The following is a 16,863-nucleotide window of genomic DNA, read 5'->3' as shown; positions in this document are numbered from 1 at the left end:
ACTCTCTGGGTGAAAAAGTTTTTCTCACCTCAGTCTTAAATGGCCTTAAATTATCTATCTATCTATCTATCTATCTATCTATCTATCTATCTATCTATCTATCTATCTATCTATCTATCTATCTATCTATCTATCTATCTATCTATCTATCTATCTATCTATCTATCTATCTATCTATCTATCTATCTATCTATCTATCTATCTATCTATCTGTGTGCCTGTCGCCTGCCGTCCGTCCGGCTGCTGGCTGCCTTTCTTCCTTTTGATTCGTTCCATCGTGTGATGCCACAATGCCCAATACTCGCAGATGTCCAATCGGAATGGATCCATTTACATGGACGGCTGCTGGCCGCCTTTCTTCCTTTGATTCACTGCAACTCCGAAACCAGACGCAGAATCGCCGACATCTTTTCCATTTCGGTAGAGATTTCACTTTTCTTTCTAAGTATCTGCACCTCATTATATTTTGTCGTGTTTAAGTACACATTTTTAATCAAATCCTCCCCCCACCCCCCCAATATTTCAAAAATAAACTGGCTTCTCACCCATAGAAGCAGCACCAGCCCCAGCCCCTGATGAACGTTCCATCGTGTGATGTCACAATGCCCGATGCTCACAGATGTCCAATCGGAATGGATCCATTTACATATGCCTTTGCAGGAGCCCCAGTCAATGGTGAGCGTTCCATTGTGTGATGTCACAATGCCCAATGTTCACATATGTCCAATCGGAACTTAAGAGGGAGTTAGATGTGGCCCTTGTGGCTAAAGGGATCAGGGGGTATGGAGAGAAGGCAGGTACAGGATACTGAGTTGGATGATCAGCCATGATCATATTGAATGGTGGTGCAGGCTCAAAGGGCCGAATGGCCTACTCCTGCACTACCCCTCTCTCCCCATTCTTCCACTTCTCTCCCCTTATCCCACCCCTCTCCATCCCCCACCCCTCTCTCTTCCCCTCCCTTTCCCTCTCTCCCCCACCCTTTTGTTCCTCTTCCACCACTCCCCCGTCCCACCTCCACCACTCCCGCTACCCCTCTACCCCTCCCTCCCTCCCCACTCTTCCACTTCTCTCCCCCTTCTCTCCTCCCCCCTCCCTCTCCTCACCCCTCTCCCTCTCCCATCCCTCTCTCCCCCACCCCCTTCCCTCTCTCCCCCCGCCCCCTTCCCCCTATCCCTCTGTCCGTCTTCCATCACTCCCCCTACCCCTCTCCTCCTCCCTCCCTACTCTTCCACTTCTCTCCCCCCACCCCCTCCACTCTCCCTCCCCACTCTTTCCCCTCTCTCCCCCCACCCCTCTCCCCCTCCCTCCCTCTTCCCCTCCCTCCCCATCCCCCCTCCCCCACATCTCTCTCCCCATCCGCCTCTCTCACCCCCTACCCCGCTCTCCTTTCTCTCCCAAATCTGTCCCGTTTCCTCCTCCTCCTCTCCCCTCCGATCCCTCTTCTCACCCCCCCCCCCTCCCCCCACCTGTGTGTTTGGGGGGTGGTTAATGTGAGTGTTATGCCGCAGCCCCCCCACTCCCCCCCCCCCCCCCCCCCCCCCTACCAATATTTCAAAAAATACTGGCTTCTCACCCATAGAAGCAGCCCCAGACCCAGGTGAACGATCCATTGTGTGATGTCACAATGCCCAATGCTCAAAGATATTGTTGCCATAGAGGGAGTACAGAGAAGGTTCACCAGACTGATTCCTGGGATGTCAGGACTTTCATATGAATAAAGGCTGGATAGACTTGGCTTGTACTCGCTAGATTTTAGAAGATTGAGGGGGTATCTTATAGAAACTTACAAAATTCTTAAGGGGTTGGACAGGCTAGATGCAGGAAGATTGTTCCAGATGTTGGGGAAGTCCAGAACAAGGGGTCACAGTTTAAGGATAAGGGGTAAATCTTTTAGGGCCGAGATGAGAAAAACATTTTTCACACAGACCCTACCCCTCTCCTCCTCCCTCCCCACTCTTCCACTTTTCTCCCCCCTTCCCCACTCTTTCCCCTCTCTCCCCCCACCCCTCTCCCCCTCCCTCCCTCCCCATCCACCCCTCCCCCACATCTCTCTCCCCATCCCCCTCTCTCACCCCCTACCCCGCTCTCCTTTCTCTCCAAAATCTGTCCCGTTTCCTCCTCCTCCTCTCCCCTCTTCTCACCCCCCCCCCCTCCCCCCACCTGTGTGTTTGGGGGGTGGTTAATGTGAGTGTGATGCCGCAGCCCCCTCCCACCCCCCCCCCCCCCCAATATTTCAAAAAATACTTGCTTCTCACCCATAGAAGCAGCCCCAGCCCCTGGTGAACGTTCCATCGTGTGATGTCACAATGCCCAATGCTCAAAGACATTGTTGCCATAGTGGGAGTACAGAGAAGGTTCACCAGACTGATTCCTGGGATGTCAGGACTTTCATATGAATAAAGACTGGATAGACTCAGCTTGTACTCGCTAGATTTTAGAAGATTGAGGGGGTATCTTATAGACTTACAACATTCTTAAGGGTTTGGACAGACTAGATGCAGGAAGATTGTTCCAGATGTTGGGGAAGTCCAGAACAAGGGGTCACAGTTTAAGGATAAGGGGTAAATCTTTTAGGACTGAGATGAGAAAAACATTTTTCACACAGAGAGTGGTGAATCTCTGGAATTCACTGGCACAGAAGGTAGTTGAGGCCTGTTCATTGGCTGTATTTAAGAGGGAGTTAGATGTGGCCCTTGTGGCTAAAGGGATCAGGGGGTATGGAGAGAAGGCAGGTACAGGATACTGAGTTGGATGATCAGCCACGATCATATTGAATGGTGGTGCAGGCTCGAAGGGCCGAATGGCCTACTCCTGCACTTAATTTCAATGGTTCTATGTTTCCCTCTCCTCACCCCTCTCCCTCTCCCACCCATCCCTCTCTCCCCCACCCCCCTTCCCTCTCTACCCCACCCCCTTCCCTCTCTCCCCCCGCCCCCTGCCCCCTACCCCTCTTCCATCACTCCCCCTAGTCCTCTCCTCCTCCCTCCCCACTTCCTCTTCTCTCCCCCCTTCCCCCTCCACTCTCCCCACTCCTTCACCTCTCTCCCCCAACCCCTCTCCCCCTCCCTCCTTCCTCCCCATCCTCCCCATCCCCCCCTCCCCCACGTCTCTCTCCCCATCCCCCTCTGTCACCTCCTACCCCGCTCTCCTTTCCCTCCCAAATCTGTCCCGTTTCCTCCTCCTCCTCTCCCCTCCCTCCCCTCTTCTCACCTCCCCTCCCCCCACCTGTGTGTTTGGGGGGTGGTTAATGTGAGTGTGATGCCGCAGCCCTCCCCCCCCGCAAACGCCGTTAGGGAAACAGACCCAACGGGTCTGCACTTGGTCTAGTTATTATATAAAAGTCTGTGGCTGCCGCCTGCCGTCCGTCCGTCCGGCTGTCGGCTGCCTTTCTTCCTTTTGATTCGTTCCATCGTGTGATGTCACAATGCCCAATGTTCACATATGTCCAATCGGAATGGATCCATTTACATATGCCTTTGCAGGAGCCCCAGCTCATGGTGAACGTTCCATTGTGTGATGTCACAATGCCCAATGCTCAAAGACATTCTTGCCATAGAGGGAGTACAGAGAAGGTTCACCAGACTGATTCCTGAGATGTCAGGACTTTCATATGAAGAAAGACTGGATAGACTCGGCTTGTACTCGCTAGATTTTAGAAGATTGAGGGGGGATCTTATAGAAACCGATGTTGGGGAAGTCCAGAACAAGGGGTCACAGTTTAAGGATAAGGGGGAAATCTTCTAGGACCGAGATGAGAAAAACATTTTTCACACAGAGTGGTGAATCTCTGGAATTCACTGCCACAGAAGGTAGTTGAGGCCTGTTCATTGGCTATATTTAAGAGGGAGTTAGATGAGGCCCTTGTGGCTAAAGGGATCAGGGGGTGTGGAGAGAAGGCAGGTACAGGATACTGAGTTGGATGATCAGCCATGATCATATTGACTGGAGGTGCAGGCTCGAAGGGCCGAATGGCCTACTCCTGCACCTAATTTCTATGTTTCTAAGTTTCCCTCTTCACACCCCTATCCCTCTCCCACCCATCCCTCTCTCCCCCACCCCCCTTCACTCTCTACCCTATCCCCTTCCCTCTCTCCCCCCACCCCCTTCCCCTACCCCTCTGTCCCTCTTCCACCACTCCCCCTACCCCTCCCTCCCCACTCCTCTCCCCCACTCCACCCCTTTCCCTCCCCCACCCCTCTCTCTCCCCCTCCCTTCCCCCTCCATCCCCTCTCCCCCACACCCCTTCCCCCTACCCCTCTGACCCTCCCCACTCTTCCACCTCTCCCCTCTCCCCCCTCCCACTATCCCTCCCCACTCTTTCCCCTCTCCCCCCACCTCTCTCCCCCTCCTTCAACACTCTTCCCTCTCCCTCCACACTCTTACCACTCCCTCCTCCTCTCCGTCCCCATCCCTCCCCCCCCACATCTCTCTCCCCTCCCCATCCCTCTCTCCTCCCTCTCTTCCACTTCACTTCTCTCCCCCCTTCCCCCTCCACTCTCCCTCCCCACTCTTTCCCCTCTCTCCACCCACCCCTCTCCCCTTCCCTCCCTCCTCCCCTCCCTCCCCATCCTCCCCTCACCCACATCTCTCTCCCCATCCCCCTCTCTCACCCCTACCCCGCTCTCCTTTCCCTCCCAAATCTGTCCCGTTTCCTCCTCCTCCTCTCCCCTCCCTCCCCTCTTCTCACCCCTCCTCCCCCCACCTGTGTGTTTGGGGGTGGTTAATGTGAGTGTGATGCCTCAGCCCCCCCCCCCCCCCCCCCCCCCCCGCAAACACCGTTGGGGAAACAGACCCAACGGGTCTGCACTTGGACTAGTAAATATATAAAATTGTAAGAGGCATAGAAGGATTAAATCATCAGGAATGTTTTCCCATAGCCAAGGAAGGGCAAAAAAGAGGGCATAAGTTTGAAGTAGGAGGAAAGAATTTTGAATTTAATTTTTAATGGGATTTAATGGGAATGGAATGATTTTGTTTTACACCGATATCTTGATATTTTGAACTTGATTTTGGCCCATCAGGCCAGAACCGAGGTGACTTCACGGCTAATTCCAGCCATTAGATCCAGCTTAGGGGAGATTCATACTGATCCTCTTAGAATTAATGAAGCATTTGCTAAATTCTACGCTGAACTATACGTTTCCGATTGTCCTCCCACTGCAGGTGACATGCTCAGTAGTATGACGTTTCCCCGAATTGACGATGAAGCCACGAGAGACTTGGGTGGTCCCATAACTGTTGCTGAGGTCCAAGCAGCGATCACATCGCTGCAAAGCGGAAAGTCAACCGGCCCTGACGGCTTCACTGTAGAATATTACAAAGCTTTCTCTGCACCAGTCCTGAGAGATATGTACAATGAGGCGTTTTTACATCATCGCCTACCGCCCACCTGATAGGGCTACTATCTCCCTAATTCTTAAAAAGGAGAAAGATCCCCTGCTTTGTAGTAGCTATAGACCAATTTCACTCCTGAATGTGGACCTCAAAATCCTCTCTAAAGACCTTGCGCTCCGTCTTCAACGAGTGATGCCCTCTATTATCTCGTTAGACCAAACAGGGTTCATACCAGGCCGACAGTCTTCCCACAATACTAGGCGTCTCCTTAACATCATCCATTCACCGAGTAGTGAGACCCCGGAGATAGTGGTCTCCCTCGACGCCGAAAAAGCTTTCGACAGGGACGAGTGGAGGTACCTATATGAGGCGATGGACAATTTTGGCCTCGGTAACAGTTTTATTCTTTGGGTCAGTCTATTATACTCGTCCCCGGTGGCCTCAGTACAAACAAACGGCACACTGTCGCCCCACTTCCCCCTTCAGAGAGGTACCAGACAGGGTTGCCCATTATCACCACTCCTGTTTGCTGTCGCGATAGAACCCTTGGCGGTCTGGTTACGCTTAGAGAAGGGCTTTAAAGGCATTACACGGTTCGACACAACTCATAAAGTCTCATTGTATGCGGATGACCTGCTCCTGTACATCTCGAACCCAATCAGCTCTCTCCCTGTGATTACGAATATTTTAGAACGGTTTGGTACGTATTCTGGTTATAAACTTAACTATCAAAAGAGTGAGCTATTACCGATTAACTCATTGGCTCAGCAGCTCCCTCGCTCTTTAACCTCATTCAAATGGGCAGAGGATGGGTTTCGCTAGCTCGGCGTCTTTATCACAACACCCTTATCTGATATGTTCCGCACAAACTTTCTGCCTCTGGTTGAGAAAGCTGAAAGAGATTTTGACCGCTGGTCAGTTTTACTACTATCCCTCGTGGGCCGGATAAATCTGGTCAAGATGGTCGTCCTACCCAAATTCCTGTATCTTTTCCAGCACGTCCCTATACTTATCACTAAATTTTTTTTTGATAAATTAGAAAGGACAATATCTAAATTTTTATGGGGTAGCAAACCGGCTAGAATCCGAAAGGCGATACTGCAGTCTCCTAAGAATGACGGCGGTTTGGCACTTCCTGACTTTAGGCGATACTATTGGGCAGCTAACTTGCAAAAACTCCTGTATTGGATGAATGATGATTGTGACCACCTACCGACCTGGGTACACATGGAAAAGGCGAGTTCACATCTCCCGTTGCGGTCTGTCCTATGCTCCCAACTCCCCCTTCCTATAACATCTGTGGGTGCAGGCCCAATTGCGTCCCTCTCGCTCAAGATATGGAGCCAACTCAGGAAAAACTTCGGTTTACAAGGCCCTTCCATCTTGACCCCACTGCTTAAAAACCACATCTTTAAACCTTCAAGTACAGACCACGCATTCAAAACCTGGCATAGCAACGGTATCAGTAGTATCAAAAACCTATACAAGGATGGCATCTTTTCGTCTTTTGCGGAGCTCTCGTCCAACTATAGCCTCCCAAACTCCCACCTTTTTCGTTTTTTCTAGATTTGGGATTTTGTGAAGAAGACATTCCCCCATTTCCCAAATCGCCCCCCTGAAACCCTGACCGATACCATCTTAGCTCTAGATCCCAACCGGAAGAAATGCATCTCTGTTTTGTATAACTTGTTAGGGTCGGTTATATTGAAACCTCATACCTCATTAAAAGCTGCGTGGGAGGGTGAGCTGAATACGAAGCTAACAGACCAGCAATGGGACTCTGCCTTGGATTTGATCCATTCTTCCTCCATATGTGCCCGTCATGACCTAATCCAATGCAAAGTCCTTCACAAAGTCCACTACACAAATGCAAGATTATCTAGAATTTACCCCGCTGTTAGGGACACCTGCAACAGATGTAATCAATCTCCTGCCAACCATAGCCATATGTTTTGGTCTTGCCCTAAGCTAGCAGCCTTTTGGAGGAGTGCTTTCGACTTGATAAGCAGAGCCTACGGCCAGACTATTCCTCCAAACACACTGTCAGCCATTTTCGGTACCCCTCGCAACACCAACCTCTCTGTTGCGGTGAAACGGGTTCTAGCTTTTACAACCTTGTTAGCCCGGAGACTGATCTTGCTTAACTGGAGGCTCACCTGTCCCCCGACACACACCCGCTGGATTAAGGGGGTGCTTTACAATTTAAAGCTTGAAAAACTTAGGTTCTCTCTCAAAGGCTCTACCAAGACATTCCTAGATACATGGAACCCTTTCTTGGAACTTGTTAACTCTCTCAACTTGTCCCCGGACTCGGAAGAGGACTGAGTGCTCTCCACCATTGTTCTGCTCTACTGCAGCTGCTCTCCCCTTAACCCCCCCCCCACACTTATTTATTTAATTACGTACTTATTTACTGTTATTAGTGACCCCCTTTTTTTCTCTTTTTTTAGTACTTTTTGTTTCATTTATCTTACCATATTTGTGTGGATGTGTATGTATGTGAGTGTTGTTTGTCCCCGTTTGGTTCCGACCTGATTCGGGTGGGTTGAAGGTGGGTAAGGGTAAGGGCTTTGAGGGTCGCTTACATACTGTTGCACAATTATGCCTTGACTGTCACTGTCTGTTATCATTGTATGAATGCAAATTGCTGTGAAATTCAAATAAAAAGATTTAAATCGAACTTGCTGCCAAAAAGAGGCAGTGGAAACAGACACAATCATTATACGTAAGAGACATTTAGACAGGCATTTAAATAAGCAAGGCATCATAAAATACAGATCTAAAGTGGCAAGTGAGATTATCTAAGATGGGTAAAAAGTTCAGCATGGATGTAATGAGCTGAAGGGCCTGTTTCGGTGCTGAGCTGTTTGAATCTGCATGACTCTAATAAAAATAGGATTAAGGTGGGATTAGTGTAAAATAGGTGAAATATGGTTAGTGAGGATTTAGTGGGGCATTGGAACTGTCTATGTGCTGTATGTCTCCATTGCATCCTGTGGGACCAGCCAACAGCAGGAAGGATTTGTTGGTCAACATTAAACAAAAGACTGAATTGCCCATTTATTTCTTGCTCAGTGGGATATTGTGTTTCACTAATCAGTTGCTCACATTTGCTTAATTTCAACAGCAACCAATTATGTAAATAATTAATCAGCTGTAAAAAAAGTACTTTGCATTATCTTGTAGTTGGGAAAGGCATTCTACATATTCAAATCCCGTTCTTTCATGACAAAATTTGAGTGTAACCTCAGAATGTACACAATGTGTTAATTAAGAGTAATGTTATGAGGACTGGTGAAACTGAACAAAATTATTTTGCAAGATTTTAGTTTGACTTTTTAAAAGAATTGTCTAGATCTTATCTATTTAAAGTCGCCTCTCATGTTTTTCTTTCTGTAAATCGGCAATGATTTTCATTCTAAGATATCTCAGTCACAGGTTTTTGTGTAGTGCCATCAGAGATCCACACCCTCTTTTCACTCCTGCCATCGGGAAGAAAGCATAGGAGTCTGAAAACAGAAACGTCCAAGTTCAGGAGCATCTTCTTCCCATTAAACACTACAAACATAGCCTCCAAACCATGTAGACTTGGGGACATTATTTTTGACTTCGCACTACTGTTGTCTATTTATTTGTTTGTTTGTATACATATATATCTCTAAAGTCTAAAGTGTAAAATCTAAAAGCCCACGAGGGATCCATGTTAATCGAACCCCAAATCCCGAATTGTCATGTAACCCTCAACGTATACATCTTAACCAGTGGCAAACATACTTCATTTATTAATTGCTACATGATGTAGAACATAGAAAAGTATAGCATTGGAACAGGCCCTTCGGCCCACTATGTCTGTGCCCAACATGATGCCAAGACATTCTAATCTCATCTACCTGCACACGATATCGCCTGTATATATTGTATATTATGGGCTTCACAGAGTAATATGTTTACATATCGGTTGTTCTGCTGCAATAAGAATCGCCTTGTTCCGTTTATGAACATCTGACAATAAAACACTTGACTCATGACTTCTAGTTCTCATTGGCCTACGAGTGACAATGTGACTTTTCAATGTGGCTGGTGCAAGTATCTGAGTCTTTGCGCAGTCCAAGTACAGCGAATGCTGCTTCTTTCTTGCAGCTGCCTGGTGAGTAGCGGGAGGGGAAAGAGTGCTAACTGAGCATGCCAGGTCCTGCTCAGTGTCAGCCACACTTTGTCTGGAATCAGCCTGCCTTTTTGCTGCCCACTTTTCACACGGCGCTCCAAATAACCAGCCAGAACGCCAGCCTTCCCCAACTTGCAGTCTTCCATTGTGCATTCCGACCACGGGACCCCACGATTCCCCTGTCCGCCGGTCCATCAGTCTGATGCAGGGGATTGATTGTGTGTAACATTATTGTGCACCAAATGAAACTACACAGCTCGCTTCTTGCGTGAGACTGCTCGGCGGTTTTCGATCTGAACGAGAAAATAGGACCTTCAAATACCCTTCCCCCGATGGTAAATTCAACGCGTTTCATATTGCGAGACTGATGCAAAGGTCCCACTTTAACATGGATATACATGACACAGCGCCAGTCATGCTATCTTGCCTGGGAGCTAATGAGTTTTGTCTTGTACTTGGGGGATTAAGACTACAGATTGCAAGAACACTTTCGTGCGCATCCGTCTAAAATAGAATACTGGAAAATGTTAAGCGATTTATTACACCGCATAAATCGAAGGAAAGAGCAATTGTTAGCTAAATATAAGCGGTTACGTTATTTGATTCCGTGAGCATGCATTACCTGATCTGATTTAAAACACCGTTTATTTTATATTCGTATAATCTTAACGAGACGTTCACACAATCTATTCACCACATACACACACACACACACACACACGAGGATGGAATACATGCAAGTCATCTTTCAGATTCCTGGAATACTAACACCTATGTCCAATATTTAAGCATCATGAGAGAAATAACAAGAAGCGAAGTTAGGCTGTTTAAAAATAATTGTAGCCACTGCCTGCCCCTCTCCCAAGGAAAGAGGTAACTCAATACTGTCCCTACAATTGCTTTACTTAATGAAACAAATCTATTACAAAGGACGGCACAGTGACGTCGTGCAAGAGTTGCTGCCTTGCAGCGCAACAGACCCGGGTTTGATCCCGACAGCGGGTGCTGCCTGTACGGAGTTTGTTTGTACGTTCTCCTCGTGATGTTGTGGGGGTTCTCCGGGTGCTCTGGTTTCCAAAGACTTACAGGTTTGTAGGTAAAATTGTAAATTGCCCCTAGTGTACGAGGTGATGACTGGTCGGCACGGCCTCACTTTCGGCGCTCTATCTCTAAAGTTTAAAGTCTAAAGGCCCACTCGTTGGTTCAAATAACCCTCGACATGTACGTCGTAGCCAGAGGCAAACATACATCATTTATTCGCTACTCTATTACATAGAACGACAGAAAATGCACAGGAACAGGCCCTTCCCCCCCACTACATCTGTGCTAAACATGATGCCCAAGTTACACTAATCTCATCCCACATGCACAAGGTCCATATCTCACCATCCCGTGCATATCCATGTGTCTATCTAAAAGCCCCATTGACCCAACTATTGCATTACAAGTCTCAATCAAATACTTTCCAAACACACTGGAGAACAGTTAACTGTGGCTGCATGGGAAAAGCAGCAAACATAATCAAGGACTTGTCCCATCCCGGTCGTTCCTTCTTCTTCATGCTCCCGTCTGGCAGAAGTAACAGAAGCTTGGAAGCGCTCGCCAGCAGACTCAAGAACAGCTTCTTCACCTCCATTATCAGGTTTATGAACCTTCCATAAGCTAAAGTATTGTCCGATTCATCTCTACCCCCATTGAAGTCATTGGACACAGTCTAAGGAATGCGCTACAATATTGAGAACTATATTGTGCACTCTGTATCCTTCCCTCGGCTCTGTCTATTGTACTTGAGTTTGTACTGATTATATCTATGTATGGTATGTTTGATTTGTATAGATGGCATGTAAAACAAATCATGCTACCTTCGTGCATTAGCGGAAATCGCTATCAAAACATGGGGGGAACCACAATTTTGAGGGGGGGCACAATTCCTTGGTGGCCGCGCGCACGTGCATGCGCGGGCACGCATACACACACGCGCGAAGCTTCGGAGGCTTCGGCCGTGGGCCCTGTGGACAGTAACATCGGGAGCTGACCTAGTTAGTGACCGACACCGAACTCCAGCAACAGCAGTTACGTCCGCCCCGAATCGTGGGGCTTGAATCGGCCCGTTCGCGGGGCCTTTCATCGCCCGGCGCGGCCGCATCGACAGCCTCGATCGCCTCGACGCAGCAGTTTGATTTTAAGCCACGCCAGGCGACGAAAGGCCCCGCGAATGGGCCGAATCAGCCCTTAGAAAGCGTCTGATACCCGCTTGAATCTTTCAAAAGTTACAATGTGATAAATAACACTTAATCAAATAAAACTGAAGCAAATAAAGGCTAACAGAAGGGGGAGAGAGAGAGAGAGAGAGATGGGGAAAAATACTAAATAACGTGAGTGACCGTGAATGGGGGACTTACCTGCAAGCCAGCCAGGAAACCCGTTCGACCGGAGCGCTTAATGACCTGGCCCGTTTAAATCCGATACCCGTTTAAATCTTTTCGTTTAAATGGTAATTGTACCCGCATCAGAGAGCTTTAGGAAATTCTCCGTGGATACCTTCAGTAATTCTTGAAGGTTAAAACACAATTGGTGACACATCGTGATAATACGATGTTAATAGAGACATTTAACAAACGTGTAACAGTGACACCCCCACTGTCTCGCGGAAAGCGGAGATTTTAATAGATTTTTTTCACCGAATTTCAAAATCCGGATTACAGAACATGGGGGGGGGGGGGGGGGGGGGGGGGGGGGATTGTCCCCCACCTCTCAAAGCATGAGAGAGACGTGACCCCCCCTCCCCCTGAATTTCCGCCCATGCGCGGCTCTGTGCACGTGGCAATAACAAACATAAACCTCGTGTGTCGGAAGGAGCTGCAGATGCTAGTTTATACTTAAAACTGCTGGAATAACTCAACGGGACAGGCAACGTCTCTGGAGAGAAGGGATGGGTGACGTTTCGGGTGGGAAGAAGGGTCTCGACCCGAAGCGGAACCCATTCCTTCTCTCCAGAGATGCTGCCTGACCGGCTAAATTGCTTCTGAATTTGTTTCTATCGTAGTAGACGAGGTCTGTATTAAATAAAAAACTGTCGCCTTTAATACAGCCGCGGGCAATGGGCTTTTCCCTACTCCTTGACTTTTCTAATATTTAACATCACAATTATTAAGGTTATGTTACGTTAAGTCGCCACTGGTCGTTGTCTTTCAATTAATTGGCGAAGGGTTTGTTTCAGAAAGCGTTCCGCTGCAGAGTCACGTTTCTGGTTTTGTATGGTGCTAAATTCTGAAGGACGCGTTTCAATGTCTCCAGTGAAGCGTGAAAGATGATTATTGCGAGCCTCGTTTCATTTCTGCTCAGGGCGCCCGTTTTCTCGCTCATTCCTATTGGTATTAGTTTGTTATTGTCCAGTGCATCTAGGTGCAGTGAAACATTTTGTGTTGCCAACTCTCCATGCAAATTGCACCGTGCAACAGGTAATGCGATTGAGAAAGTAAACTGAGTGCAGAATATAGTAGGAAGGAACTGCATCGGCTGGTTTACACCGAAGATAGACACAAAATGCTGGGGTAACTCAGCGAGACAGGCAGCATCTCTGGAGAGAAGGAAATTGTGACGTTTCAGACGTCTGAAGAAGGGTCTCGACCCGAAACGTCACCCTTTCCTTCTCTCCAGAGATGCTGCCTGTCCTGCTGAGTTACTACAGCTTTTTGTGTCGATCTTCGGTTTAAACCAGCATCTGCAGTTCCTTCTTTTACACGTTTCGGTTCCGGTCTGAAGGGTCTCGTCACGAAAAGTCACCCATTCCTTCATCCAGATACGCTGCCTGTCCCGCTGAGTTACTCCGGCATTTTGTGTCTATCTGCAGATTATAGTATTTACTCCATGAAAGTGATTCGTGAAGATCGGGAAGATTAGTGAATCACCTTTCTGTACAAACTGGAGAACAGTTTGGCTGTTAACTTTGGCTGCCTCTGAAAAGCAGCCAACATAACCAAAGGCTTGTCCCAGTCCGGACACACAACAGGCTGGCTGTATACCATCCCTGCTGCACAGTGGAAACAGTATTTAGGGGGGAAATCGCTTTTAGCCATAAAATATACCCCGTCTATTGAAAACACGATATACCCCGTCTATTGAAAACAAATGTTGCTATCCTGAGATCTGAATGTCTGAGTCTATGTGTCTGTGATTCTGCTGAAATGACGGTGTGCATTGTACTTGGAGCTTCACCCTACTTCTGCTCATGGCACTAGATCTCTTCAGAAGTGTCCCGACCCAAAACGTCACCTATCCATGATCTCCGTGGATGCTGCCTGACCCGCTGAGTTACTCCGGCACTTTGTGCCTTTTTTGTTGTTGTAAACCAACACCTGCAGTTCCTTCTTCAGACTAGTCTCGACCCGAAACGTCACCCATTCCTTCTCTCAAGAGATGCTGCCTCTCCCGCTGAGTTACTCCAGCATTTTGTGTCTATCTTCGGTTTAAACCAGCATCTTCCTTCCGACGCCCGCAGTTCCTTGTTTCGACAATGCACTTGAATTGACTTGAAAAATAAACTGCTTTCAGTTTAACGAGGTGGCGAAAATGCAAATATTAATTATTTCCAACTTGTTAAATAGATGATTTTAATGTACGATTATTTTCGCCGCTAGTGCTGATACGAGATATAAATCACCGAGTACGTTAACTGAATGATAAGCAGTAAAGTAACTAACTCTGACAAGATTTCACGTTAGCATCACTGTTTCGCACAATTTCTGGCTCTGTTTGATTTCGCCTCCTCCTCTCTTCGGTTAGCTCAGTTAAATAATTTGCGGTTAATGGAGTAACTGGTAACAGGTTGAGACTCGGCGGCTGGGCAAAGTCTCAAGGCAGAAAGTCTCAAGGCGAATTTAGAGACCATTCCGAATGCGACCCGCATACATTGCCCCGTAAGCGCAGGGTTTGACGTTGTGCCTGTGAACGCGAAACAGGTCAACATGAAGAGGCGCCGCACTGTAGCAGCCTGTCCGGGGGAAACGGGCAAGCGCAGTGCATTCCTTAAGAAAGAATTGTCTTAAGAAGGGTCTCGACCCGAAACACCGCCCATTCCCTTTCTCCAGAGATGCCGCCTGTCCCGCTGAGTTATTCCAGCATTTTGTATCTATCTTCGGTGTATTTTGTCTATATCTCCGTACCCCGATGGTCAACACCATATGTCTGCCGCAACTCTTCAACAGAACTATTCAACTCCAGTAGCCCTGGACCGCCTTCATTCTCTGCCCCCTTTAGTTTTTCTTCAAGGTGTTCGCGTGGGGGAAAGTTACTATTCCGTCTGCTTTTATTTTTAATCTATCTTTGTACAAAATAATGAGAGGAACAGATCGGGTAAACGCACAGTCTGTGCGCAGAGCAGGGGAATCAAGAACCAGAGAACCGGGGGGGGGGGGGGGGGGGGGGGGGGGGGGGGGGGGGGGGGGGGAGAGATTTAATAGGAGCCTGAGGGATAACTTGTTTATACAAAGGGTGGTGGGTGTATGGAACGAGCTGCCGGACGAGATAGTTGAGGCAGGCACTATCGCGACGTTTAAGAAATGCTTAGACATGTACATGGATATGACTGGTTTAGAGTGATATGGGGCAAACGAAGGCAGGTGGGACTGGCGTAGATGGGACGTGTTGGTCGGTGTGGGCACGTTGGGCAGAAGAGTCTGGTTCCACGCTGTATGGCTCGCATTAGGTTATGGAAACAAGTACAGATAACATGGAATGGCAAAAAAAAACCCCAGTTCATAATCTCACAGCCAGGCATCCCTCGCCACTATCAACAAATATTGGTGCCGGAGAGCACATTTATTGTGGAAAGCAGGTAAGTTGATTTGATCCAACACGCACCAGTCGCTACATCGCTATCAACTCGCCGAGTTAAAACACAGAAGGATGCAATGTGCTGGAGTAACTCAGTAGTTTATGAAAAAGGTATCGACCGGAAAGTCACATATCCATGTTCTCCAGAGATGCTGCCTGACCTCCGCATCTCTAAAACTATCTCCAATATCGTATCTCTAAAACTACACTAACATTTCTGCAACTCGCCGGGTTACACGCCGGGCAGAGCGAATGACTGGCGAGAGGTGAGTGGGTGGGCGGGTGCCTATGGCCGGGCCTAAGCTTGTACTTTGTCCCCGGCTGGTGTTTTCGCGCGGTTCATCAGCGAACTTCTCAATAAATCTAACATCAGCAAATCAGAGAGCAGCCCCATGCATCCCTCAAGCCCCCTACATTTGCTTACAGGTGTCACCAGTTTCACGTCCCCACGTTGCTGCTTTTGACCACGGGTCAAGCTTGTTTCTACGCGGTGAATGGGGTGGCTGCAAATAATTTCGAGTTAGTTTAAGAATTCCAAGTTACCTTTATTCCAGAGAGTTATCTACAAACTAGAACTCTCAGGCGGCGCTGAGTTAATGCTTCATTCATTCATTCAATCAATCAATGTCTAGCGCACTGCACTGTAAACCCCAGGCCCAGCCCAATGCACTTACAGGTAGGAGGTGAGGCTGCTGAGATTTGCAGGGATGGTGGTCAACCCTCGGTCCGAGCAGTCCACTCGCACCAACACGCCGTCGTCCTCGCACAGGCAGGGAGCCGGACAGTCGCCTTTCCTGGTCTGCAAGCAGGGGTAGCAGAGCAGCAGAGCCAGCAGCAAGGGTAGGTGCGGTAGCCGCGTCCGCCACATGTCTCTAAGGGCAGTCGCAATTGGGCTCCTCACTGTCAATTCCCTGACTCCAGCGAGGCTGCCACATGCCGCGCCGGACCCCAGCTCCAAGTCTCAGAGCCGATGCTCCAGCGGCCCCTTTAAGTAAGCGGCCCGCCCCGCCGCTGACATCACGGTGGTGTGGCGCCTACTCTTTCCCAGAACCACGACCACTGCCCTATCCTCCCTCCTCCCCCCACCCCCCCCCCCCCCCCCCCCTCCCCTCCCTCCCCCCTCCTCCCCCCTCCTCCCCTCCTCCCCAGTCCCCTTCCCCGACACACGTCCTCCTGGCAAAGGACAGCAGCATACACGCGCCTCGGTGTCACCCCCCCCTCCTCACCGGTCACCGCCACCAACACTTTGTCACCCACCTACCCCAACCGGTTAACGTTTTGCAAACTCCATCCCAGTCCGAATCACAAGTCAAACATCTCCCAATGCAAACCCCGGCACGCAAGGAAACAAAACAAAACTCGTTAAGAAAACCTGAACGATTCTTGAGTAACAACTTAAAGGAGATGCAACGTTGTAATGCGTGCAAGAAATCCCGCGCACGCACAGAAAAAAACCATATCGCCCAGTTAATTCAATACACGAGTGCGGAGTAAAACTTCGCGGGTCAGTGGGTCGCTGAGCAGCT

General features: G+C 48.7%; 1 protein-coding gene across 4 annotated transcripts in view; it reads right to left on the bottom strand.

Annotated features, from left to right (window-relative positions):
• Window positions 1-16,312, bottom strand: part of lgr5 (leucine rich repeat containing G protein-coupled receptor 5) — a 153,152-nt gene extending 136,840 nt beyond the window's left edge. For 3 of the 4 annotated variants that reach the window (XM_033038173.1, XM_033038175.1, XM_033038174.1), the window contains exon 1: window positions 16,012-16,312. In XM_033038173.1, coding sequence (XP_032894064.1) covers window positions 16,012-16,205 — 194 coding nt within the window. In that variant the 5' untranslated portion in view covers window positions 16,206-16,312. Of the gene's footprint in view, window positions 1-13,708; window positions 13,728-16,011 lie in introns of those variants that run through there. The other variant, XM_033038176.1, reaches the window with a different exon arrangement.
• Window positions 16,313-16,863: the final 551 nt, after the last annotated feature.

This window comes from Amblyraja radiata, chromosome 19 (genome assembly GCF_010909765.2).
Source record: "Amblyraja radiata isolate CabotCenter1 chromosome 19, sAmbRad1.1.pri, whole genome shotgun sequence".
NCBI lineage: Eukaryota > Metazoa > Chordata > Chondrichthyes > Rajiformes > Rajidae > Amblyraja > Amblyraja radiata.
Note: the sequence above shows the minus strand (reverse complement) of the source record. Positions and strands in the feature narration are given on the sequence as shown.